At 42.1% G+C, this 26,357-nt stretch overlaps 1 protein-coding gene across 7 annotated transcripts in view; it reads right to left on the reverse strand.

Moving 5' to 3' along the window:
- Positions 1 to 5,100: 5,100 nt before the first annotated feature.
- The window catches only part of GPATCH8 (G-patch domain containing 8), a 65,216-nt gene continuing 43,959 nt past the window's right edge, over positions 5,101 to 26,357 (reverse strand). For 3 of the 7 annotated variants that reach the window (XM_077252591.1, XM_077252594.1, XM_077252597.1), the window contains 5 exons: positions 15,573 to 15,640; positions 14,947 to 15,033; positions 13,882 to 14,025; positions 9,791 to 9,921; positions 5,101 to 9,409 (listed from right to left, as the gene is read on the reverse strand). In XM_077252591.1, the coding sequence (XP_077108706.1) occupies positions 5,827 to 9,409; positions 9,791 to 9,921; positions 13,882 to 14,025; positions 14,947 to 15,033; positions 15,573 to 15,640 (4,013 nt within the window). In that variant the 3' untranslated portion in view covers positions 5,101 to 5,826. Of the gene's footprint in view, positions 9,410 to 9,790; positions 9,922 to 13,881; positions 14,026 to 14,946; positions 15,034 to 15,572; positions 15,641 to 17,059; positions 20,641 to 20,674; positions 20,720 to 26,357 lie in introns of those variants that run through there. The other 4 variants (XM_077252593.1, XM_077252595.1, XM_077252596.1 and 1 more) reach the window with 3 other exon arrangements.

The following is a 26,357-nucleotide window of genomic DNA, read 5'->3' on the forward strand; positions in this document are numbered from 1 at the left end:
GTCTCTTCCATAGCGGAGATAGCTTAGCCGAGTGCTCCTTGTCAGAATGGCCGGCGGCATAAAGACCCCCCTATAATGTTTATATAGGTTTTACCTGGTTTATCCTGCCCATCGCGCCCCTGCGGCTGACCGTGCTCTAAGGCCTCTCCTGAGGCTGGCGTCCCACGCTCCGGTGCTCGCCGCGACCGGAAGTGATGCGGCCCCTGGACCAGGAAGTGGCTGCTGCCGCTGATGGAAGCGGTCTCCGGAGAAGAAAGCGGCCGCATGCTGGGAATCGGACGCTGAGCTGAAAGCGACTGCCGCACTCACCCCCCATCAGTCAGACACCCGGGACAGAGAGCCCCCTGTACGGAGGAAGCGGACCCTACCCCAGGAGCAGCGCTACACTGGGGAGGCTGAGGGACCCCCATGGCAGGCATCAGCAGCAGATAACTTGCGGTGGGGAAGGGAAAGGCTGGGCCCCCCGATCCCCACCATCTGCATGTCTTTTTGGTCTAACGCCTGTGTTTGTTTTTTCTAATTTAAATGGGAATATATTCCCTCTCGACTTATTTATGATGGAATTTAGGAATAATGTGATGGGTTTATGTATTCTGGAATTCCAGTCAATAATATGACTGTGGGTTTCATTCTTTTTTTCTTTTGAGGTTTAGCTGGATCTTTTGATATGAATTGTTAATATTTGTTGCTTTATTGGGAAAAGGGATATACCCTGTATTGAATGATAATGAAATGTTTGAATAATTCAATTAGTTTAATAGGATGGTAGTTGTACTTTAACATAAGATTGTGACATAAAATATATTATAAACTCTCTTATAGTTAGTGAGCGCTACATAATTTTGCATACCTTCTTTTGTAGTATATAGGATTATGCATTCATCCCTTTAAGGGTATGTCTGAGAGTAATATTATGAGCGCTGTGTAACCGAGCTTTTGCTTGAAGTATTGTTAACCCCGGTAGACAGGAATTTTGAGATTTAGACATGCGTGGCATCACTGCTGCGAGATATTTACTTGGGCATGCGCAATGTATCTCTTTTTGCTCGATGTGTCTGCGCAACTACGGACACGTCATAGCACTGACCTGGAGTTGTTTTTCCCTAGCGTCCCACATGGCGGAGGCACCGGGAGGATGTTAATTTTGATTGGAGGAATATGTGTGCAGCACTTTTCTATGTCCCCACAATGTAGCTCTGATTGGAGGCGAGTAGCATTATGGAAGTGGAATATTGCGTTAAATCATCTGCGCCAGACTCCTGTTGCACCAAATTAAGTTATGGATAATTGGACTAGTATGGTTACTTGAGGCAGATTATTTTGGATATTGTGCGTTTATAATAAATCACCCAGACATGGGTAAAAAATTAACAGGAGCCAGGATTGGCCATCCGTATGTGAGGGGTGATTGTGATGTTAGAAGTGGGGTCAACCAATCTAGGTCTTAAAAGAGCCAGCACCCTCTTTTTTTGTTCATTGTATCCACAACCCCCTGATGAAGCCAGTCCGATGGTGAAACATGTTGGGGAGGCTTAGGGGCTAGTTTTAACAATCACTTGACAGTGTGTGTGGAAGGGGAATGAGTGGATATAGGTAGAGGCCGCACCAAATACCATACCCCGAATACTGTTACTGTGTAGGATTAGGATCGCTTGTTATTTATAAGATTGGCCTTAGAGCATTATATGGTCATCCTATTTATATAAACTGACAGGTGGAAGATTTAACTTTGATTCCCCTTTTAATCTTATTAAAAGTTATGTTTTAGGGTCTTTAGGGGTTTTTTGCTTTAGGCAATTTGTACTTATGTGAATAATACCCTACGCTGACTAATCTGTGAGGCACATATGGTATCAATATGATTACTGCACCCCTAGATTAATTCATTGGGGAGTGTAATTTGTAAAATGAGTTCACATATAGGGGGTTTCTGTTGTTCAGGCACCCTGCTAATGTGACATGGCAATCTCAAACCATTCCAGCAAAATCTGAACTTGAATATTGCACCTCATCCCTTCTGAGCTTTTCACTGTGCCTCAAAAGTAGTATTCCCCCACATATGGGGGAAGAAATTGCACAACAAATTGTATGGTGCAATTTCTCCCGTTACCCTTATGAAAATGCAATATTTTGTGCTAAAAACATTTTTTGGGAAAAATTATTTTTAATTTTTACGGCTCAACGTTCTAAACTTTTGTGAAACACCTGAGGGTTCAATGTGCTCACCACACACCTAGATCAGTTCCCTGAGGGGTCTAGTTTCCAAAATGGTGTCACTTGTGGGCGATTTTCACTGTTTAGACACATCAGAGGCTCTCCAAACATGACATGGCATCTGCAAATTGTTCCAGCAAATTTTGCACTCAAAAAGTCAAATGGCGCTCCTACCCTTCCAAGCTCTGAAGTGCGCTCAAACAGTGTTTTTCTCCCTCATATTGGGTATCGACATGCTCAGGAGAATTTACACAACAAATTTTGGGTTCCATTTTTTCCTGTTACCCTTGTCAAAATAAAAAAATTTTGGATCTGAAGTAAATTGTTTTTGAAAAAAAAAGTTAAATGTTCCATTTTTCCCCCCCACATTCCATTAATTCCTGTGAAGTTCCTGAAGGGTTAAAAAGCCTCTTGAATGTGGTTTTGAGCACCTTGAGGGGTGCAGTTTTTAGAATGGTGTTACTTTTGGGCATCTTCTATCATATAGGTATAGGCCATATGTGAAGCAGTAAAAATGAGAAATCACTGGTCAACTTTTAACCCTTATAACTTCCTAACCAATAAAAATGTTGGTTCCAAAATTCTGCTGATGTAGACATGTGGGAAATGTTATTTATTAAGTATTTTGTGTGACATAACTTATCTAAGGGCATGAAAATTCAAAGTTTGAAAATTGCAACATTTTTCAAAATTTTTGCCAAATTTTTTTCACAAATAAAACGCAAGTCATACCAGTGCCAGGTATAAAAGCCAGGTAGTTGCCTCCGTTAGCTACTACATGTTTTTTTAAGTTCTGGATATTCCTTTTAACAGCTGCGGGTAGAGCTCCGCTACACCAGCGGCTATTAAATGCACATGATAGCTAAGTAAATCAGCCATCTGCCTGGAAAGATGTAAATGTATGTCAAAGGGTAAAATTTAACTGTCAATCGTTAAAGCATTTAAAACCCTTCTAACATGACAGTAGTCACTCGAGGTTTTTTTTTTCAAATGGTAAAAAAAAAATATATATATATTTTTACTTTATTGGAGGAAGATGTCTGCATCGAAACTAGAACTCCTATTCATTTTCCAGTCTTGAACACTTATATAATATACAGTTATATGAAAAAGTTTGGGCACCCCTATTAATCTTAAGCTTAACGTTTTATAAAAATAGTTTTTTTTGCAACAGCCATTTCAGTTTCATATATCTAATAACTGTTGGACACAGTAGTGTTTCTGCCTTGAAATGAGGTTTATTGTACTAACAGAAAATGTGCAATCTGCATTCAAACAAAATTTGACAGGTGCATAAGTATGGGCACCCTTATTTTCTTGTTTTAAATACTCCTACCTACTTTTTACTGACTTACTAAAGCACTTTTTTTGGTTTTGTAACCTCATTGAGCTTTGAACTTCATAGCCAGGTGTATGCAATTATGAGAAAAGCTACTTAAAGTAGCCACTTGCAAGTTGTTCTCCTGTTTGAATCTCCTCTGAAGAGTGGCATCATGGGCTCCTCAAAAAACTGTCAAATGATCTGAAAACAAAGATTATTCAACATAGTTGTTCAGGGGAAGGATACAAAAAGCTGTCTCAGAGATTTAACCTGTCAATTTCCACTGTGAGGAACATAGTAAGGAAATGGAAGAACACAGGTACAGTTCTTGTTAAGGCCAGAAGTGGCAGGCCAAGAAAAACATCAGAAAGGCAGAGAAGAAGAATGGTGAGATCAGTCAAGGACAATCCTCAGACCACCTCCAGAGAGCTGCAGCATCAACTTGCTGCAGATGGTGTCACTGTGCATCGGTCAACTATACAACGCACTTTGCACAAGGAGAAGCTGTATGGGAGAGTGATGCGAAAGAAGCCGTTTCTGCAAGCACGCCACAAACCGAGTCGGCTGAGGTATGCAAAAGCACATTTGGAGAAGCCAATTTCTTTTTGGAAGAAGGTCCTGTGGACTGATGAAACCAAGATTGAGTTGTTTGGTCATACAAAAAGGCGTTATATGCATGACGGCAAAAAAACACAGCATTCCAAGAAAAACACTTGCTACCCACAGTAAAATTTGGTGGAGGTTCCATCATGCTTTGGGGCTGTGTGGCCAATGCCGGCACCGGGAATCTTGTTAAAGTTGAGGGACGCATGGATTCCTCTCAGTATCAGCAGATTCTTGACAATAATGTTCATGAATCAGTGACAAAGTTGACGTTACGCAGGGGATGGATCTTTCAGCAAGACAATGATCAAAAACACTGCTCCAAATCTACTCAGGCATTCATGCAGAGGAACAATTACACTGTTCTGGAATGGCCATCCCAGTCCCCAGACCTGAATACCATTGAACATCTGTGGGATCATTTGAAGAGGGCTGTCCATGCTCTGCGAACATCAAACTTAACTAAACTAAACTGGAATTGTTTTGTAAAGAGGAATGGTCAAAAATACCTTCATCCAGGAACTCATTGAAAGCTACAGGAAGCGACTAGAGGCTGTTATTTTTTGCAAAAGGAGGATCTACTAAATATTAATGTCACTTTTCTGGTGAGGTGCCCATATTTATGCACCTGTCAAATTTTGTTTGCATGCAGATTGCACATTTTCTGTTAGTACAATAAACCTCATTTCAAGGCAGAAACATTACTGTGTCCAACAGTTATTAGATATATGAAACTGAAATAGCTGTTGTAAAAAAAACAATTTTTATAAAACATTAAGCTTAAGATTAATAGGGGTGCCCAAACCTTTTCATATAACTGTATTGAAAAGTACATCTGCAACAAAGTCCATAATCATTAATTTCCCATTTCTATTATTCCGAATGATTCACTAAAAATTATCAAGGTTCACAGAAATGGCCCAAGGCAGGATTAACCCTCCTGGATAAAATAACACCACAGCTAATGTAACACAAACCTTTTGTTCTTTTTATTACACTTTATAATATTACATGTTTTCTGCAATCCTGAAAGGTTTTCTCTTTATTACTTTTTTGTACATTGTATCATACATAAACCTCAACAAAAAAAAAAAGATTCTGATAAAATATACATGCCACAGCAGCAGAAATACATTTTGTTGCAAACTAGCTGAAAACTATAGTTTTGCAATTCAGATTATTATACAACTACAGCAAGAAAAACAAGTATGGTACAAAGTGCAGATGTCTCACAAGACCCCCATCCATTGTGGACATGGAGGGGCCCACATCATTGTTAGTCGAATTGACATCTTTTCGTTCCCCAAATGTGGGGAAAAGTCCAGTCTTATTTTTGTTTGTGGTAAAAGCTTGGTTTCATACATATAATACAGAATTTTGGGCAGGGTATAAAAGTAATATTCACCTTCATGTGTAATTTTCTTTCATACAACTTGACCATTTAGTTAATCTATGTCTCCAAAACTGTTAAAACGTAACTGGGCCAGGAAAATCAAATGAAGCACAGAAGAACTGGAAGATAGAGTTATGAAAATGACCCAGAAGAGTTGGATAATTTCCTCCATTCAGCTACAGGTGACTGGAGGGCATCTTCCTTTACTGCCCACTACAGGCGAGTCTGGGCAGGCTCCAATCACCTTCTATTGCCCCATAATCTGTCAGGTAATAGTGCATACTCCAAGATCAGATCAAGTCCCATGGCTAGGTGGGTGCTGCAGGTCTTGGCCTGAGAAGATGGGATGAAGGAGAGGATGAAGGTGTAAAGCTGTGGCAGCAGCAGCTGTGGCTGGCCGTGGAGCAAGCAGAGTTGGGTAAAGAGCAGCATGGGGGACATGATGAAGAGTCAGAGGGCCAGCAGGGTGTAGGGCAGAGGCAGGAATTATGTGTATTGGATGACTAGCTAAGAAAGCAGCAGGGTGGGCTGGAATTAGAGAGTGGGTAAGGTGAGAAAGAGAGAAGGGAGCTAAATGTGGCTGAGGGATGTGATGGACCTGTGCTAAAGATTGCGGGTGAGGTTGGATACCAATAGCTGCTGCAGCGGCCGCATGCTGAAGGATGGCATGCTGTACAGTGGTAATAGAGGCAGCAGATACTGGGGTTGGTGCCTGCTGAATATGTATAGGCTGGAGGGCTGGTGTAACAGACTGCAGGGCATGCGGGATAATTCCTGCTGGGAAATTCTTAACTTGCTTGGCTAACAGCTGTTGTTGTATATGCTGTTGAGCTGCTTGTTGTAGTTTGCTATATTTTTCCATTTCTTCTGGAGTAAAAGTGATGGGCTGGCTTTCTAAAGGTGCTAATGAGCCTTCTTCCTCTTCATCCTCCTCTTCTTCCTCCTCATCTTCCCCATCTGGCCGAATAGAATTTGGATCAACTGTGGCAGGAGGATAAGCTGAAGCATGAAAAAATTCAGAATCGGGTGGTGGAGGCATCATTCTGCCATGGAGATGTGGAAATGGAAGACTTCCGTTACCCAAAGGGTTAGATACGGTTCCCTCTTCGAGGTTTTCAGCAGGTGGCTCACAGAAAACAGAATCTTCTTTGGACAGAGGTTCCGCTACAGATGCAGGAGGTTCAGACTCTGGAACATTATCAACCTGGACGGAGGCCTTCTCTTCTTTCCCCTGCTCCCCTTCTAAGGAAACTGATGTCTCTCCAGACTCATTCTCACCTTTCTGATGCACGGTGCCTTTGGAAACCACTGGCAGTTTGCCTATTAATGGGAGTGGAGTAGTTTTAGTACCAAGAGCAGGTGGCAACTTTGGACCAAAGTATCCCTGAGGTGGGTCTTTTACTTTTGAACCTAATTTTGAGTTGCCATCATCTGTAGTGCTTGCTGCCTTCCCTAAACGTCGAGACTGGATTTTTTCTAGGAGTTGTTTTGCTGTTAAGGAACACCTCCCTGTATCTTTCTCAGTGCTAATGCGGGGGATGTTAGTGCCACTTGCTCCTCTGGTTTCTGATGCTCGGCTGCTCTCTCTTCGGCTACCAGAACGTGAATAATGTGGAGATTGTGAGCGATAAATCTTAGAGCGATTAAAATCCCGTCTACCACTTCTACGGCTATCTACACTATCCCTCCCATGAGATCCTTTTCCAGAATGACTGCGAACACTTGTACTCCGATCCCTACTGTAGCTACGGCTGCGCTTCCAGCTGTGACCAGTTAGGCTGCGGCTCCTTTTGCTCCGACTTCGGCTACTACTACTAGATCTTCCTCTACCCCGACTTCTACTTCTTCTTGAGCGACTTCTGCTCCTAGAACGACTACGGCTGTAATCAGATGACGAATATTTATGTCTAGTGGAATGTCTCTTAGAAGCCACAGAGTCTGAATCTGAACCAGGTGACCGTCGCTTAGACCGCCTCCTTGATCCACTGCTATAGTCACTGTAATCACTATCTGAATAACTCTGATCATGACTATATCGGCTTCTATCCGAAGACCCTTCTGAACTGGAAGAATAAGACCGTCGCCTCTTTCCAGATCTTGACCGACTTCTTGACCGGTCACTTGCAGACTCATACTCATCACTGTACCTAGACATGGATTTTTTCCCACTGGCATTATCCTCACTATCATACTCTGCACTACTTTGGCGGTTTCTGGCCTTGGTGGGCGTATTTCTGAGAGAAGAGGAAGATGTTGGTTGTGCAGGAAGTAAAAGTGATTGCTTGGGCTCCGTTTTAACTTTTTTGTTCTCCGGCTCTTTGGAGGAAGCATGAAGGTCCTGTTTATTACTAGGATTACCCACATTGTCGTCTTTAGTCTCTTTAGTCCGCAGCTTTCCTAGAGGCACTGTATCTTTTGAGCGACCTGCCAATGCAGGAGATGTACTTTGCTCTGTATCTTCTACCTTCAACACTGTTCTGGAAGAAACCTTTGACTTCTTGTGCTTATGCTTCTTCCTTTTCTTCATTTTTGGTTCTGTACCTTCGTCTCCTTCTTTGGGTTTCCGTTTTCGCTTGCCGCTCTTCTTGTGCTTTTTCTTTTTTTTCTGTTTATGAGACTTCCGCGTAGCTTCACCTTTGTTCCCTTCTTCAAGAGATTCAGATTTTACATCACTAGAAGTAGCAGTGGAAACTTTAGGTTGTGCTCCACAAGTATGTACCACTGGGACAGATTCTTTTTTAACTGTGACATTCGGCTCTGTGTTTGAATCAGCAACAGTTGCACCATCTTGGCTTGTACCTGGGTTATCTTTGGGCTTCTCCACAGCTTTGGCTTTTCCATCTTTATTTCGGGAAAGTTTGAAGTCAAAGTATAACGGGTTACAACTATAGGAGATGGAAGGTTCTGCTTGGGTGAATATTAAAAGCTCAGAGGGCCACTGCAGAGTTGTGCTCTCATCCTTGCTTAGGACTGGGAAAAAAGGACCTGTTGGGTGCTTGGGCCTCTCCTGCAGCTCTTTCATTGGTGTGGGGGAACTTTTGGGAGACTCTTCATTTGCAGCGCTAGATGCATCTTTGTCTACCACATCATCTTTTTTGTCAACTTTGGATGAAACTGGAGAAGAATTGCTTACAACTGACTGAGACACAGAAGCCTTGCCATCACCAACAGTATTCTTTTCACTTTTATTTTCAGTCTGTTTGACAGCCTTAGCCTTGGTAACAACAGCATTTTTTTTCTCATTCTTCTGCTGCACGTTTTCCACCTTTGTTTGCTCTGTGGATCTCATGAATAGCAAAAACTGGAAGTTGGGTTTTACCTTACAGTGAGCAGGCGGCATATAGTGATAGTACTCTGGTTCACCAGCATGAGTACCCCTTTCTTCACATTTCATCTTCTTCAGTTTTGATAAAGTGCTTGCAAGGGACGCGCCATTATCTTCTTGACCTTCCTCCTCTTCCACTTTAGTTTCATTCTCTTTGCTGATCTCTCCTTCTACTGGCTTTACAGAGCATATAAGATCAGCTAGTACCTTCTCCTCTTCCTCCTCTGTTGATCCCACCTCTTCACCATGGTCCTTGAAGACAGCGGCAGAGGACTCTAACTTCAAAGATGTTTTTTTGGCAAATGAAAAGGAGAAACCTACTTTCTGAAGCGAGGATGGGCCAGAAGAGCTTTTGAAACCAAAAGTTATGGCTGGGGAAGTGGGTTGCGTGGGTGCAGTGCTGACAGGTTGGGACAAGGTTTCTTCCTGGACTAGTTTAGGGCTGTCTTGCAAGGTTGAGCATGTACTGACTGGAACATCATCATCTTCCACAGAGTCATCATCAAGGGCAACAGTAGTTGTCTTGAACATGGGACCACTGCCAGGAGCACTGCTAAAACGGATAGATTAAAAAAAAAGAGAAATAAAATTAGTGAGCAATTGTGTGCTGTTCACATACTTGTTTGAAGTGAACCTGTCACCTTGAAAACAATGTCCAATATGCAACTAGAATAAGACATGGTAAGAGATGGTGAGTAGATTGCCATTTAACAGTGTGGCCAAGCACGCCTGGCCAATTCATTATTTACTCCACATAAGTGTCTTAAATTATAACAAAAATGTACACCATGCTGTAATATCCGAATATGTAGTTTTGATCTCTTCAGATACCATTTCAGCACTGAATATAAAATGAAGATAAATATAAAATTTTGAGATAAAAACAGTAAGTAGAAAAAAAAACAAAACATTTTTTTTTTCATTTCCTATTCACCTTTCAGACTGCCTCCTCTGCTCTGCCAATTCAAGAAGACGTCGCAGAGCTTTCTCCTGCTTGCGCTCATCTTTCCGTGACCGAGAAGAAACATTTCGGGCGAACTCCCTCTGTTTAAGGTCCTTCAGCCTCTGCATAAAAAAGGTGTGATAGGCAAAAAAATTTTTTTCCAACAATAAAAATCCATAGATTTCATAGTAAAGAGACTGCAGCAGCCTTAGAAATGATTAGCAAAGACATGGGGAACATGCTGTGATTGTGGAAAACCGATCAGACTAAAGGTACCTTCACACTAAGCGACGCTGCAGCGATATCGACAACGATGCCGATCGCTGCAGCGTCGCTGTGTGGTCGCTGGAGAGCTGTCACACAGACAGCTCTCCAGCGACCAACGATGCCGAAGTCCCCGGGTAACCAGGGTAAACATCGGGTTGCTAAGCGCAGGGCCGCGCTTAGTAACCCGATGTTTACCCTGGTTACCAGTGTAAATGTAAAAAAAACAAACACTACATACTTACATTCGCGTCCCCCGGCGTCCGCTTCCCTGCACTGTGTAAGCGCCGGCCCTAACAGCAGAGTGGTGACGTCACCGCTGTGCTTTGCTTTCCGGCCGACACTGACACATTCAGTGCAGGAAGCTCTGAGCAGCAGCGCGGACGTCGGGGGACGTGACAGACAGCAGAAGGTGAGTATGTAGTGTTTTTTTTTTTTACTTTTACAATGGTAACCAGGGTAAATATCGGGTTACTAAGCGCGGCCCTGCGCTTAGTAACCCGATATTTACCCTGGTTACCATTGTAAAACATTGCTGGCATCGTTGCTTTTGGTGTCAAACACGACGATACACGCCGATCTGACGACCAAATAAAGTTCTGAACTTTCAGCAACAACCAGCGATATCACAGCAGGATCCTGATCGCTGCTGCGTGTCAAACACAACGATATCGCTATCCAGGACGCTGCAACGTCACGGATCGCTGTCGTTATCGCTGCAAAGTCGTTTAGTGTGAAGGTACCTTAATGAAGGGAAGCTAGTATATTGTATCACCAAGTATTTTTCTTAGCACTACAGATACCACATCAGTTGCTTTTGACCCACAGACATTTTAAGCTTTCATGAATTATCCCGTGTTTTTCTTTTTATTTATAAAGTAAATCTCTCAACTTGTTATTTTCCTCAGTTCGCAATCCTTATAGTGAAATTCTCCTTGTAGCCCTCAGGCAGGCCCTCCTGGTACACAGATTTAGGTACGTAAAGCCAGGTTTAATCTCCCGACCAAGGTTTATCTGCTAATCTGGCTGTGATGTCTGAGTTATTCTGGGATACCAACCATCATGTGGGCATATAAATAAATGCAATAATAAAGTGTGCCCACCACAAAAGGGATTCCATCGCCTGCAATGGTTAAATATGGCAATCAAGATTTACAGGGGATCGAGAGTGTAAACATACAGCATGCCCTAAAGTCTTCTGAATTTCCCTGCATGAATAGGGTTTGTAAATCGTATCCACTAGCTATATTCCAGATTTCGATGTGGTTACCGATGTGAATCTGAATGATTCTCACATCACTGAACATATACTTTTCCAGAAGAAGCATCAAACCTCTCAAAGACAAAAAGGTTTTTTTTTTTGTTTTTTTTTTAAGGAAGTTATACTTCGCATTATAAGGAAAATTACGACAGCATTTTATATTTTTTTGTATATTTACATAGTTACATAGATTGAAAAAAAGACCTAGGTCCATAAAGTTCAACGTTTCTCCACTAATTATACATTTTTGTCACCAAATTATCCATAACCCACAATATTATATTATATTGTAACCCCTTCTCATGTACAGCACCATGGAACTAATGGTGCTATATAAATAAATAATAATAATATTAAGTTTTGTGTACTGAGGAAATCATCCAGCCCTTTTTAAAAGCCATTTTAAGTGTCTGCCCTTACTACCTTTTGTGGTAGGGAAATCCACTGTCTGACTGCTCTAGCTGTAAAGAACCCTTTCCTAATAAGGCTACTTTTCACAATTCCGTTTTTTGTTTTCCGTCGAAGTGCAGTGAAATGACGTACCGACGGACGTCATGAAAATATTGAAAAACGTCTGCGACGGCTCCTGTGAAATGACGATGCGTCGTGAGAGAGACAGACAGAAAAACTGGATCCGTTGCTGGATTCCTGTGTGTGACGGTCAGCGACGGGTCCTGCGTCCATAGGCTTCCATTGTGGCCGACGACGGGCCGTGCAGGATGTGTCGCTGACCGATTTTCCGACGTGCACAAAAAACGTTACAATGAACGTTTTCTCTGCACGACAGACTGCTATTTTACGACGGATGAAACGGATGGCCATCCGTCACAATCAGTCGCTAATACAAGTCTATGGGAAAATGCAGGATCCTGCAAATTTTTTTGCAGGATCATGGATTCTCAAAAATCGACGGATTGTGACGGATCAGAAAAGACAGAAGTGTGAAAGTAGCCTTAGCTGCCAGATTCACCTTTCTTCCACCCTTAATTAGTGCCCCTTGGTCTTTACTATGATCTTCGTAAGGAATAAGGCATGTGCCATTTATACATGTAAATGAGATCCCCTATGAGTAATCTTTTTCTAAGCTAAACAAGCCCAACTTTTCCAACCTTTCATCATAGGAGAGGCCTTCCATCCCTTGTAATAATCTAGTTGTCCGTCATTGAACTAACCTACCTCTGAATATCCTTTTTAAAATGTGGCGCCCAAAATTGGATCCCATATTCTACATGAGGCCTCACCAGTGATTTATAAAGGGGTAACAATAAGTTGAGATTTTATCTTTTTTTAGTGACGTCAGTCGGGGTGGCGAGGTGCGGGTTCGTCACGTGTGGTGGCAGCAGAGGGATTCTGCGTGGTCTCTCTGATGTCATTCTTCACAAGGGGTGGCAGCGGAGGGATTTTGTGTAACCTCTCTGGTGTCATCCTTCAGTCCCTAAAATCTTGTCTGCTTTTGCGTCTGCTGCCCGACATTGAGTACTGCTGCTCAGCTAACTGTAACCAGAATACCCTATAGTCCTTCTCCTGTTCTGTAGTCCTGACTATACTTCCATTTAATGTACATGCAGCAATAGGATTACACCATCACAGGTGAATTACTCTACATTTATCAACATTAATTCTCAAAAATGTCCATATTAAAGAAGCACTCCCATCAAAATTTGTATTCTCTTAATATATTGCAATCATCATATTATGTAGCACTGTGCACTTACATTTGCTCATTTTTGTCTTTCTAACCAGCCAATTCTTCCCTTTTTCCAATAGGTCTATGACATCAAGTGATTAAAAACTGACGAGCTGAATCCTTCTAAGCTCTATGTAGAAACGGGAGGTCAATTTTCTCTGCACAAGTCATGAGTCACTGCAAAAGTCTGACAGGGCGAGGGGCAAATCAGCTGGGTCAAGAGTTGAGGAATGATAAATGCAGGGACAAGAGACTTCATGTTTCTACATACAGCAGAGAAAAGAGAAGAAGTAACTGGGTTGAGGGGCAAAATGAGCAATTGTAAGTGCACAGTCCTATATAATATGATGCCTGCAATATATTAAGAGGACAAAAACATTGATGGGAGTGCTTCTTTAAGCAAAGTCTTAAAGCAAATCAAATAAACAATGTCCCTGGAGAATTATGTCCTGCTACCTTCATTCGTTGCATATAATTAGCCATGCTCCTCTCATCTGTCTAGAAAGAGAGTTGAGGAGTATAGTTGGAATCCAGAGACACAAATCTACAATATCTGCTGTATGAATTTCTGTGGTTCTCTGCCAGATCTCTTGCCAATCTGATTAGTAAGAGGTCTTATTTTTTTTTATCACTTTTTATATGGGATGAGTGGTGTAGGCTATTGCCAAACTCATTTTGTCAAGACTGTTTTAAATGCCCACAACAATTGGGCCAGAGAGGCCACATGAACATTACTCAATTTTAGTATTCCCCAAAGTGATAAACGGCAGCCAGAGGTGTTTGGAGAGGACATATGGCTGTGTGAGCATGTTTAGGGGCAGTGGGGTGACAGTGCTGTGACCTCTATTGATAGAGTGCACCTTTCCTCACCTGTTTGTGAGCGTGATCATAAGAGTTTATGTGGTTGTCAAATTCCTGGTGCTTCTGATATTGCTTGTCACACAACTCGCAGTAGAAGTTAGCCCGCAGCTCTTCCAGGGCTTTCGCAATGGCTTTCTCCTTATCCACAAAATCCTGCAGACACATCTCCAATTAGTATATAAACATTTAGAAAACCATATTATTACAACTAGGAAGAATAAGGAAAATCAAAAGTAGGGACCTTAATGCAAGACAGTGGATACAAATTCATTTAACTTAGATCAGGACATCAACAAGGTGGAAGTTGGACACACGACGTCCCAACAATCAGCTGTTATTTCCTCCAACCGAGTGTAAAACAACATACAGAGCCGAAGCACTAAGACTCCATAAACGGTTTAGTGGCCATATATTGTTTAAGTATTGAGCGCATAACCGATTGTTGGGGTATGTACATCCTATATTGATGACCAATCCTATGACTAGATCATTGGCATGTAAAGCATACATATTAGATGGCTGCTGTCTGGTGGAGCGCTCCTGTGCTCTATGAGCCAACTGCCACCTCCAGGCTTTTCTGCCATAGGCTCATCTCGGGGAACAACAAAAAGGATCAGCAGTGAGAAATAGTCACTGACAAATCACCCTGGGCCCCCATACGCATTAGAATGAAGTCTGAACACACCAATATCAGCAGGTTTGGACGACATTAATCTTATGTATATTGGTTGGACTTTAGTTGTGGACACCCCATCACATACTTAGTGAATCAAGCGGACAACTAAAACACACCTGAAGGAAAAGATGGGTCTGCAAGAGAAAACCATACACGTCAACTAGACTTTAGTCCTAGGACAGAAGTTTCTTCGCAGTTGGGTGCTGAACTGATGCACCATACATGCATATGGCTCTGTAGTGTGAATGTGCAGCCCATGTAGTCAGCAGCATTCGTTTTATGGACTGTATACAGCTCATCAGTGGTTCCACCACACATTTAGCCGCAGCGCAGCGAGTGCCCCAGCAATTACTTACCGCCAATTCTCTAATGGTAATATATTTAGTGGAGAGAATCACCTTATACTTTTGCCTTAGTTCTTCAGTGTCTTCCTTCTCTATCTCCAAGACACGTCTTCGTTCTGTGGCATCTTCTGCATAGTCCAACTGAAATGTGAGTGGATTATATGTAAAGACATTAAAACTTCTAAGAATTGGAGAAAAAAAAAACCTGGAATTTCTTAAATATTCTTTTTTAAAACACAGCCTTAGTATCAATTAGGAACTAAAGGGGTACACAGTTGTGGACCGTCATCAATTACCCAGAGCAAAGAGCCAGTATAAAAAAAAAAAAAATCTCATACAGAACCTAGTACGTCCTTGTAGTACACAGATCAGTCATTGGTCTAAACAGCCCCGCTGTAATGCCTATTTTGCCGTATGGTGGCGCTGCAGAAAATCTAACTTTGTGGTTGCTGAAGGTCTTGGCAGCAGGACCCTCTTGGGGGAACCATCCAACCACATAGGAATGTTCACAGCAGATAAGCTGCCTAAAATGTGATTTCCTTTAGTTTTTAGGGCTTTTTTGTAATATTTTTCTTTATAACAAATGCTGTAGCTCCGAAGAATGACAATAACAGATTAAAGCGGTGTTTGGGCTGGTTTATTCCATACAGTGATTATTTTCCATTAACAAGAATACACACCTCCATTTCCATACGTCCCATCCCCATTACGTCATATTTAACCACGATAGGGATAGGATCTGTTCTGCCTGAAAAAGAAACAGTTAAAGATGAAGGTTAAAAACAGTGAAACGATGAGATGAATTGGTTATTCAATGGGTTTGGGTGGTTAGACAATTTGCCTTGAAGTGCAGAGACCAGAAAGCTACAGTGGACCAAACAATAGTCATTCTCACAGCTTGCCCAGCTGGCACCCATGATGGCATATAGGTCAATCAGGGGATGGCCTTTCCCTTCCGATATATACCATAATGTACTATTGGATTAACATTCTGGATATATAAAACAAAAATGCACAAGGAAAAGAAGAAAAAAGCACACGACTACTTGCTGCAAGCAGCAATACACTACAAGTGCATGATAAAAGGGAAGGCATAATTGACCCAAATATCCCTAGCTGAACGGCTCATGCGTGCCTGGTAAGCTGTGAAAAAGACCAGATGCAAATAAAGAATTGACTCATCTAAATCAAACTAGCAGCAGATTGAATTTTATTTTGTTTTTCTCGCTTCGAAGAGTATCCGAAATCCACTCAGAACCAGCCAAAGCAGGAATGGGAATGGGGCAGCGGGGATGGGATCAATTAGGGAAGAGCAGAGAGGCAACTCGCTACCGCATCTGATCTCAGACTGGTGCAGATTCCGTTTTTAGGTTACATCACAATGGGATGTACGTCTGGGACACGGGGAGGGGGACTTACCTGCATGGGATACCCACCTTGTGTAAAAAGACAGACTGTTAATATGTGGTTGCCCAGGTACCTGGTATGCATGTGGCACACACCTGAACATTATACCATTGGGCTTGTTCTCAGTCAATGTCCATTCAGAGGCATTACTAGTAGGCTGTACATGTAGGCCTTGGGTAAAAGGCAGCTTTAGATTCTGTGGTGCAGTCCTCAATGTACTGTCAATAAGACACTCAACAATTAAAGTGACTGTCAGCCTTGACATCCCTTCCGCACTAGGTATGGGAGGGAGTGGTAGTCCAGTAATTCAGACACCTGTAATCAGAATTTGGGGGCCTGAAGCGGGTGGACAGCCTCATGGGGCTAATGAGATTAGTCAATAAGTTTCCAAAGGCTTCATATAGGGATAGAATATGCATTGATTATGCAAAATGTATACAACAGCCGACACCTACACGACAGTGCCCAAGGCGATTCCACAGGGTAAAGCTGAGTCGTGGCCAAAAGTCAAAGGCGCTATCCAAATAGTTTTAAGTCGCTAAAAGGCAAGCAGTGTGTTCAGCACTGGACCAATGCCCTCATCAGGCAGTTTGATGGAACTTTTAATATGTTTCACTGACAAAAGTTGAGATGTTCTTCTTGAATTTGGGATGTTCTCTACCAGCAAAGTCCACATTTCAACTTTACCTTGTGATCTACTCTATGAAGGTGGTGGTTGATCTGTCTGCTATGGAGCAGGAGCTGGCGTCCCTGGCGTTACCTGTTACTTGCACACCATTGGGGGGAGCATTCTAGCTGTTACCCCGTCCTTGCCGTTTATCCTGGTTTTACTGTGCTATTTAGCACCTTGTTTCCCTTTTATATATAATCTGCATGTTTATTTCCTACACATGGGGACACAGAAAACACAAAGGTGAATGAAAGAGTTAAAGCTTCTTCGAAGCTTTCCTGAAGTAGTGCTTTATTACATATATAGATATATACTAACATAACTTAACAGTGATTCAGGGTCAGAAATCAGATTTACTACTCTGATACATGCCATACATTTCTCTACTCCAAGCATTTTCCTTTATTTAATGGCATTTGTGCTTTGTTAAGATGACATGATGGCTGGCAGTGCTCCTCATCTGTAGGCAAACTGTACTTAAAGGGAGTTCAATATTTCATAAATGTGGACACAAAGCCGACAAGAGACTCTCCGCAGTTAAAAAGTAAACTTCACCCAGTGGGGGAAAAAAAAAAAAAGCTTGGGGGTTGATTTTGCTCTTCTCATAACAATTACCATAGGGGCATATAACATGTGGCCAGTGAGGATTCAGGACTGCACCACTAATACATTCTCCTAGTTTGGAGCCTCATAGGTCTTGGTTCTCAAGGTTACACATGGATGGATGGATGAATGGATGGTTTGGCATACAGGCTGAAGGCAGACGGCAGATATTACAGGATACAAATCTATAAGCCCAATGGTATAATTTAGAGAAAGCAGTGGCCACGCCATAAGGGAAAGGACTGAAGAGTGCGCCGTGTCTGAAAATGGTTTCTTGTGGAATACCATTTTTAGCTGGAAATCGCAAGCTTCCTACTAGGACATTTACACCCATAATAGCCAAATCTCTTAAGCCCACCACCTTCCCATAATAAAAGGGTTGTCTCATGAGGACAACCTTGGTCCATATGTCCGATTAGGGTATATGGACATCATAAAGGGCGTTTTCTTGCTTGAGGCTCCAGATAGGGAGGACTTGAGTAGTCCTAATATATGTATTATCATTCTTCTTAATGATACAATATTGTAAATATAGTATTACACTTTCACAGGGAAAATGCCTGGCATGCCCCATTAACATCGCATTTGCCAGATGCCAAAAGCATGACCTGAAAAAAAAAATCAGGTGATTGCCCCAGTAGATGCATCTAAAACAGCTCCCTGATGAGATAACCCTTTTAAGGTAAAATTCACAAAAATGACAATTTAATGAAAATGTTCAACTTTTTTGGGGGGTTCATTTTTACATCTTAAGTAACCCTACACCCCATATTATGTAATTCTAACGTATTGGCTGGTGCGCACTCTCCATGTCCAAAATAGTCACTGAAAACACATGGGAAGCGCTGTGCCTTTCTCATGCCCAAGATGAACCACAGCACAACCCTTCACTGGGCCATCCCAGACCAATGGAGAAGCATGGTTCAGACTTCCCACAGCTGTCCCCATGTTTCCGTAGAAGACACTTTGGACATGAAGAAACTGAGCACACTTCCCAAACTGATAAAGCAACAGCAGAGTGGAGGCCACTAGGCATGACTGTACAATATCACATTATTGTAGAGGCCGTCCACTCCCCACTGTAAAGAGAAAAATCAGACTTTATAAGGTGGACGTGGTGCCTGTGTTAAGTAACAAAAGGCCTGTCCATGTATCTGCTTCAATAACTCAGGAAACCTCAATAGTAATTGTACTGAGAAAGTTGTGGTATTAGAGGACAATGCCATAATTTAAAATGATAAATCACCAGTTAATATCCGTCACGATCCCATTGATGGGATGCAAATCTGTGGCTCAGTATGAACGATTTCGACAACACTACTTGACCATAAAAAAATATATAGAACAAGGCAGATCAACTTTTCTACAGTTTTCTGCCATTGGCCAGCTTTTACCACATTTGTTGTAAAAATGCAGGTGGTCAGGAGAAAGTAACCTTTTTTGGCGGTCCACAATCTCTGATGTAGGATAGCTTAAAAAGGGCCATTCATTATCATCTTAAACAATATTTAACAGCTTCTCCAACTGGTATTGTTCCACCGATTCTGGAATGGGTTTTTCCCCTTCTGTGCCTCTTTATTCCTAAGTTATAACCCCCAAAATATAAACATTTTGCCCCTTCAACCAACTAGGTGTATACCACAGAACTTCTCAGTGGGCGTTTGCTTTTTCTCCTCTTCCAATGCTAGCCAATCAAAACATGGCCACATCCACAGAGAATATATGGAGGTATATGCCCAGTTGCTTGATGGGAAAAGCTCTGCACCTTTACTTTATGGGGGATTCTCTAAAGGATAGAGAAGAAAAAGGAACACTGTTCCAGAATCAGTGGAGAAGCACCAACTGGAGGATGTACTCCGTGTAAAATAAAAAACAAACAAAAAAAATATCCATTGAAATGTTACTACTGTTGAGCAGGTGACTTCTTACAACCAAGTTTTGAAAGGAAAGAGGGTTGCAGTGTAGATTTCACATTACTCTCAGCATCAACAAAAAATTACTCAGTATAGGTGAGAGCAGCGGACAGGACTTCTTCCTTCATATCCACAGTGGCTCAGTGGTTAGCACTGCAGCCTTGCAGCGCTGGAGTCCTTGGTATGTTCTCCCTGTGTTTGCGTGGGTTTCCTCCGGGTTCTCCGGTTTCCTCTCACATTCCAAAGACATACTGATAGGGAATTTAGATTGTGAGCCCCATCGGGGACAGTGATGATAATGTGTGCAAAACTGTAAAGCGCTGCAGAATATGTTAGCGCTATATAAAAATAAAGATTATTATTATATCCATTTTAGCTGGATGCCAGGTACCAGACTTTTCGCACCTTCCATTTTATTTACTTAAACTGTCTTTTACATGTGTACTCTAACTATATTATACTATAAAGGTCCAGGAATATACAATTTAAGGGAATATGTTTTGGCTAGAGTTTCAATTTTTGCTTTTACTGACACATCGGTTTGTTCCTAACATAACATTTTGCAGATTCTACAATGGCTTGAGAAATACGGTATAAGCTATGGTATTCATATTTAAAATTTAAAAAAAGTTGAACATTTGCATTTATTCATTATCATAGTGTATCAAGCCTTGCTGTTCCTCAATTTTAAAAGCCTGGTTTCCAAACACCTTTAGTCCTTTGCCTCTGTTCTGAGCCACAACCTGCATCCTATCATTACCCACTTATAGCGAATGCTAGTATTCAATCGTGTGGCGCAAACAAAAACAAATTAAAATAAATAATCAAAATCCACATTGAACAGTGTTAGAATTTCTGAAAAGTCATTTATAATTTATTTCCCACAGGCCTCCAGCTAACGTTGAGAAAACTGAAGGGAAAAGGGAAGAAGAAGAGGAAAGGTCAGGAAGGGTGGAGGGCAGGCTGCAATTATTTATTTTAATGGAAACACAAAATAAAATAAAAAAACACCCCTTCAACATGTCCCTTATAATGGACAAGGACCAGACACGTGTGCATGGAAAGACAGAGGAAGAAAGGACGGTCCAAGCAATATATGAACGCTACGACAGAACAGAAAGAGAGGAAGCCTAACATTGGTGCACTGATGACAAAAAGGTAGTCAGTCTGAACAGAAAGTTTCAATTACCACGGCTAAGTTTACCATCACCACAACAAGTCCAGGGGTATTATGCTGTAAAAAAGAAACACGGTTGGTTAGGCAGCGATCACGAGGTGAGGGGGTGGGAGGTGGCGAGCAGGAAGACAAGGCTTCTTCAGGGAAGGAAGGGAAGAATAGCAAGAGGTCTCTACAGCTTGTGTCCTTCACCATAGAGGATGGGGAGAGAGGAAAGCCACAGAATGATGGAAAGATGGAAAAAAAGACAGATGTCATGGGCTAACCTCCGGCAACAGCGACCGCCATCATTACCGGGCGCTGGCTGATAAACAGCACTAAGATAACTTGCTACAAAGTGAAGCCTCAGAAAGCAGATATATCACTAAATGTGGATCTGTCACCAGAAAACAAACGGTATACATTATTAAACAATGATCACACTGATGGGCTTGATGAAAAATCCATGTCAGAATCTATATATATAATCGTCTAAGGGGCACTTCCATCTGTTTGTCTGTCTGTCTCAGAAATCCCGCGTCGCTGATTGGTCGCGGACAGGCACAGTCCGGCCGCGAATTCGCCCCTTACCAGTACTTACCAGGTGACCATATGCGCTCTTCATACTTGTTTTTAAGTGTCTGGTCTTATATGTGCCGTTTGTAAAAAAAGCTTCTGGATTTATCTCAGTTTGTCTATTGTATTGTTTTGATCTGTGCCTCTTTTGTTTAGCTCTGAAAACATTTTTTCGTGTCACACGCACAAGACATTTTATAAAATTGCGATCAGATTGTGTCTGACCCCGGGGGCATCTGGTCCAAGGAATGTAGTATTGTCAAATCATTCACTTCGACGAAAAGCAGCAGATCACTAATGGGAACTCCATCCCTGGAAAAGACCTGGCACCCCTGTTCTCAGAATCTACCTACAAAAAAAACTGACCAACACCTCCTTACAGAATAAAGATAGTGTGAACAGGTGCAAGCTGCAATGTAAGCACAATTTATAAACAAGAGAACACAACAGCCTCTGTAAGTGACAAGATGTATGCAAACACAATAGGAGGCGAAAACTGAATTATTTCTAAATAGAAAAGTACTTACAAAAATGAAGGTTCTAAGCACATAAATTGGCCATTTCATGTGTGCCCATCAACCAGAGCAAGGTGACCTTCCTTTGAAGGGTACCTAACGTATTACTTATCAAACATGTCTCTTCCAGGAAATAAGCTTACATTTAAATGGGCAGATAGCAGTCAGCTTTTTGTAGTTTGCTATTGAAGGTTGTGACTGTCTTCCTTTCTGACTGTGCCCTCCTCCCATGAGCCCAAGGGTGTCTTTAATTGGTGTTAGATCCTACCTGCCCATTTAAATGTAGGCTTATAGCACAGCAGAGTCATGTTTGAGAAATATTAGATACCCATCAAATCAAGGTCACCTTGCTGTGGTTGATGGGCACACATGCATTAGCCAATTTATGCCCTAAGAACCTTCACTTCTGTAAGTACATTCTATATAGCAGTGTTCCCCAACTCCAGTCCTCAAGAGCCACCAACAGGTCATGTTTTCAGTATTTCCTTAGTATTGCACAGGTGATGGAATTATTGCCTGTGCAGGTGATGCTATTATCACCTGTGCAATACTAAGGAAATCCCCATAGAATGTAAGTCCGCAAGGACAGGGTCTTCGCCCCTCTGTACCAGTCCGTCACTGTAAACGTGTTTACTGTAAACGATATCTATAACCCTGTATGTAACCCCTTTCTCATGTACAGCACCATGGAATTAATGATGCTATATAAATAAATAATAATAATAATCATCCTGAAAATGTGACCTGTTGGTGGCTCTTGAGGACCGGAGTTGGGGAACACTGCTATATAGCAATAATGCAGTTCAGATTTCATTTAGGCTACTTTCACACTAGCGTTAACTGCAATCCGTCACAATGCGTCGTTTTGCAGAAAAAACGCATCCTGCAAAAGTGCTTGCAGGATGCGTTTTTTCTCCATTGACTAACATTAGCGATGCATTGCAACGGATTGCCACACGTCGCAACCGTCACGAGATGGTTGCGCCGTGTTGTGGCGGTCCGCCAGGAGCAAAAAACGTTACATGTAACGTTTTTTGCTCCCGATGGTCCGCTTTTTCCGACCGCGAATGCGCGGCCGGAACTCCGCCCCCACCTCCCCGCACCTCACAATGGGGCAGCGGATGCGCTGGAAAAATGCATCCGCTGCCCCCGTTGTGCGGCGGAGACAACGCTAGCGCCGGTGACCTCGGCCCGACGCACTGCGACGGGCCGAGCCCGACGCTAGTGTGAAAGTAGCCTTATTCAGTGTTTGCACACATCATAGCGTTTACAGAGTGCTGCTGTGTTTTCTTGTTTGTAGCCATCTATCCTATCAAGCCAGCACACAAACATGGACATTAATATATGAGAGCAGGTCCAAAAAGGTAGCTATAACTCTAATGGCCACACAACCATATTTTAGATGGCAGCCTATTGCTTCAACGGGCATCACGTGACTAAATGTCCTGTACTGTGTTACTGCCAGTTGTGCAGGCAATCACTCTTAGAGAAATAGTTGCAAGTAAAGGGGGCTGGCTTAGCTATGAAAGCAAGGAGTTTCCACACATCAATATGGAGCAGACACAGGAAATGCCAAACTGTGCCAAGCACAGAATCAGAAGTAAGGTGGGCGACCCATGGCATGGAGTGACTTCCCAGAGATGGGGTCACCTGACCTATTAGAACTACATCAGCACATTAAATACCTTACTATTTTTCCACCAGACACCCCCTTTAATGTATTGCCATTTTATCATGTAGACAAGTTAAGTCATTTTTACACCGTGTTAACTTGATGTGACCTCATATGTATAGGATTTATGTAAAATGTGAGCAGCTCAGGTGCCTGTTAGGAGTCCAATTCTTCACCTACACAACCTCCCATAACTGTTTTCCAGCTGACAAGCCTTTATGTCTGGAGATGCCAGGTAACCTAACCCTGTGAGGTCTGTGTAAAAGACAAAAGCTTTAAATATATAATAGAAGTATTGAGTTACATTCAGGCCATGAATATTCCAGATGGGTCAGGCAGGGCTGCACGAAGCGTTACAAGGCAATGCACACCAGTCTAGTACACACATGGGATATTAGGGGTGTCCTATTACATTGTAGGAAAACGATCTGCAGCCTTCATCTGATGGATGCATTGACTACTCAAGTACTATATAGGTTGTATTTTTACTACAATGCTATTTTTAGACGTATGTCCATGTTGGCATTTTCAGGGATCTATATTGGATTTTGACATCAGGAATAGCATAGCCTTGCCAATAAAGGTATTTTAACGGTGGAAAACCAAAAAAATCCTATTGTAAGCCAATAAGGTCAGCGAGAACTCCTCTTGATAGGCACAACGTCAATATGAGCAAAAACCATAACACTAATGTGAGCCTTAGAAATTATATGTAGCAGCAATAATGTGCATGCAGATGACACCCCACCGCGGTAACATACCCTAAAAAGTCGGGAAGGACATCCTTGCCTGTACAAAACCAAAAGAAGCCATTTGTTTGTTCACAAGAAGGGCTGGATATGTGCCCAGAGCCTGCAGAGACAGTGCCAGGAAATTGTCACATGATTAAATTATTTATGAAATGTCTATTATTCGGCTGCTTCTTTAGCTGGAGGGCTTGAGAAACCTTATCCAATAAGACCACCATTCTCTCAGATCCTGCTGCTAGCACACAAGGACTTGCTAATGGTTTCTGTGTCCAAAGGTAGTGCATACTTAGGAAGTAATTACACTAAAGCCGTCCGATAGCAGCAAAGATTAAAAACCACTATGCACTTATAGCATCTAATCCCACTTTTTAACCATTTCGCAGAGCGATCCTGGTAACCGTGCAGGACGATGGGAGAAGGCAACTGTACTCTGCATGGTGATCTCCATGAGGGTGTCGAAATTGCTGCACACCACTCCCCTTCTGTCGAAAATCAAGGCAGAATACAAGCTGCCATTAAAGGCGTTATTCCACCTTCCATGGGATAGATGGGAAATGTATACCCTCTGGGACGTTCAAAGTTCGGACCTCCACTAATCATGAGAACTGCGGGCCCAAGGCCTGATAATTCACCATTCTTGTAATGCCAGTAGGTAAAAGGCTGAGCTAAAATATAAAGTGATTTCTTCCCCAACTCATTTTCTTTTGCCGTTTAATAGACTATATTGCAGCAAATCGATGTGCTGCCCCTGCCTCCACCATGGTGGTCAATGTACAGAATAATGGACTGCCTCCGGGCCTGGAAGACACTCTCATACACAATACAACCAAACACTTTAAAAACACTCAGATGCCAAACCCAGGCCAGAGCTAAATAGCTACTTTACACATATTTTGTGATCCGCCAACTTGTATGCAACTCGCTGTCATGCAGCCAAGTTGTCCAGAAATTGCTGTGGAGAGTGGCATCAGATTGTTGGAAATCTACATCATATAGTGTGTTTTCTGTGGAGAATTACATTTGTTTTGCTTTCTTTGCCAAATGCTTATTATAGGGTTTAAAGCTTCATTTACCCCAAGTATTTATCTTTTCACTATTTTTGGCTATTATTTCCTCATTCGTTCATAGGGTCTGTAGCCGAGGGCTTATAATGTTACCCTCCCCTCATACACCAATCACCCACGTTACGTTTCACTGTTGTGTTAGTTCTTTGATCCGTTACTTATCCTGTTCATGTAGTGTATTGAGCCATACTTTATTTTCACGCCGTGATTATTCCAGTCTTCCTTCACATACTTCCCATTCTGTCCTAGCCAACATCCCTAATTATTCGCATTACTCCAACGCGTTTCACCACTTATGATTCAGCAGGGAGAATTTTTAGAGCAGACTGCCAGCATGACGGGATACAAGTCGTTAAGGAAATGGTGACGGCTGCATGATCGGCATCTTATTTAAACACTTGTTCGCACCCCACATGCTAAAGACAGTGAATGGTCCTATAGGTCCTCATACGTTCAGCAGTCACTATTAGTTGGGTGCTCTGTCCCGATCCCCCAATGACGCATGGTAAAAAGAACTTGGAACTTTTTTCAAGTTGCAAGATATAGTTCAGCAATCTAAAAATGTGATGTTTCGGTCAGATCTTAGGACGTTTTCCAATCACTAGTTTGCAGGAGCTGGCTACAACGTAGAAGAAAAGCAAAGTGAGTAGAGATATGACCGCTCAGTGAGAGGAGCTGCACAACACAAGTTCTCTTTACCATGTAATAGGACCCTACGTGAGCACGTTATCCCCCCAAACACCAGTCACTGATCCTCTAGATTCTCACTAGGTCATTATTAAACTTGGAAAGTAGGTCTCCTGCCCTACGCTCCTGTGTTTGTCCACCATACTACACATTACCAACTCCACCCATTAATATGAACCGGTGGTTTCTTTAATGAAAAGTATTTCAAATTTGCAGATATACTGTACTTTGTGATGCTCGCATTACCCAGTGATGGAGGGAAGTAGATTTTATTATTATTGTTCATTTTTATAGCGCCATTTATTCCATGACGCTTTACACGAGGGAGGGGCAATATGATTACATTTGCTTTTTGTGATCCATAGCTGATTTTTATGTTTACAGTGAGATTGAAGGAAAAGGTCTTTAATGGTATCCATTTGAGGAACAGACAACTTATTTATAGATTTTTAT

Source organism: Ranitomeya variabilis, chromosome 4 (assembly GCF_051348905.1).
Source record: "Ranitomeya variabilis isolate aRanVar5 chromosome 4, aRanVar5.hap1, whole genome shotgun sequence".
Taxonomy (NCBI): Eukaryota; Metazoa; Chordata; class Amphibia; order Anura; family Dendrobatidae; genus Ranitomeya; species Ranitomeya variabilis.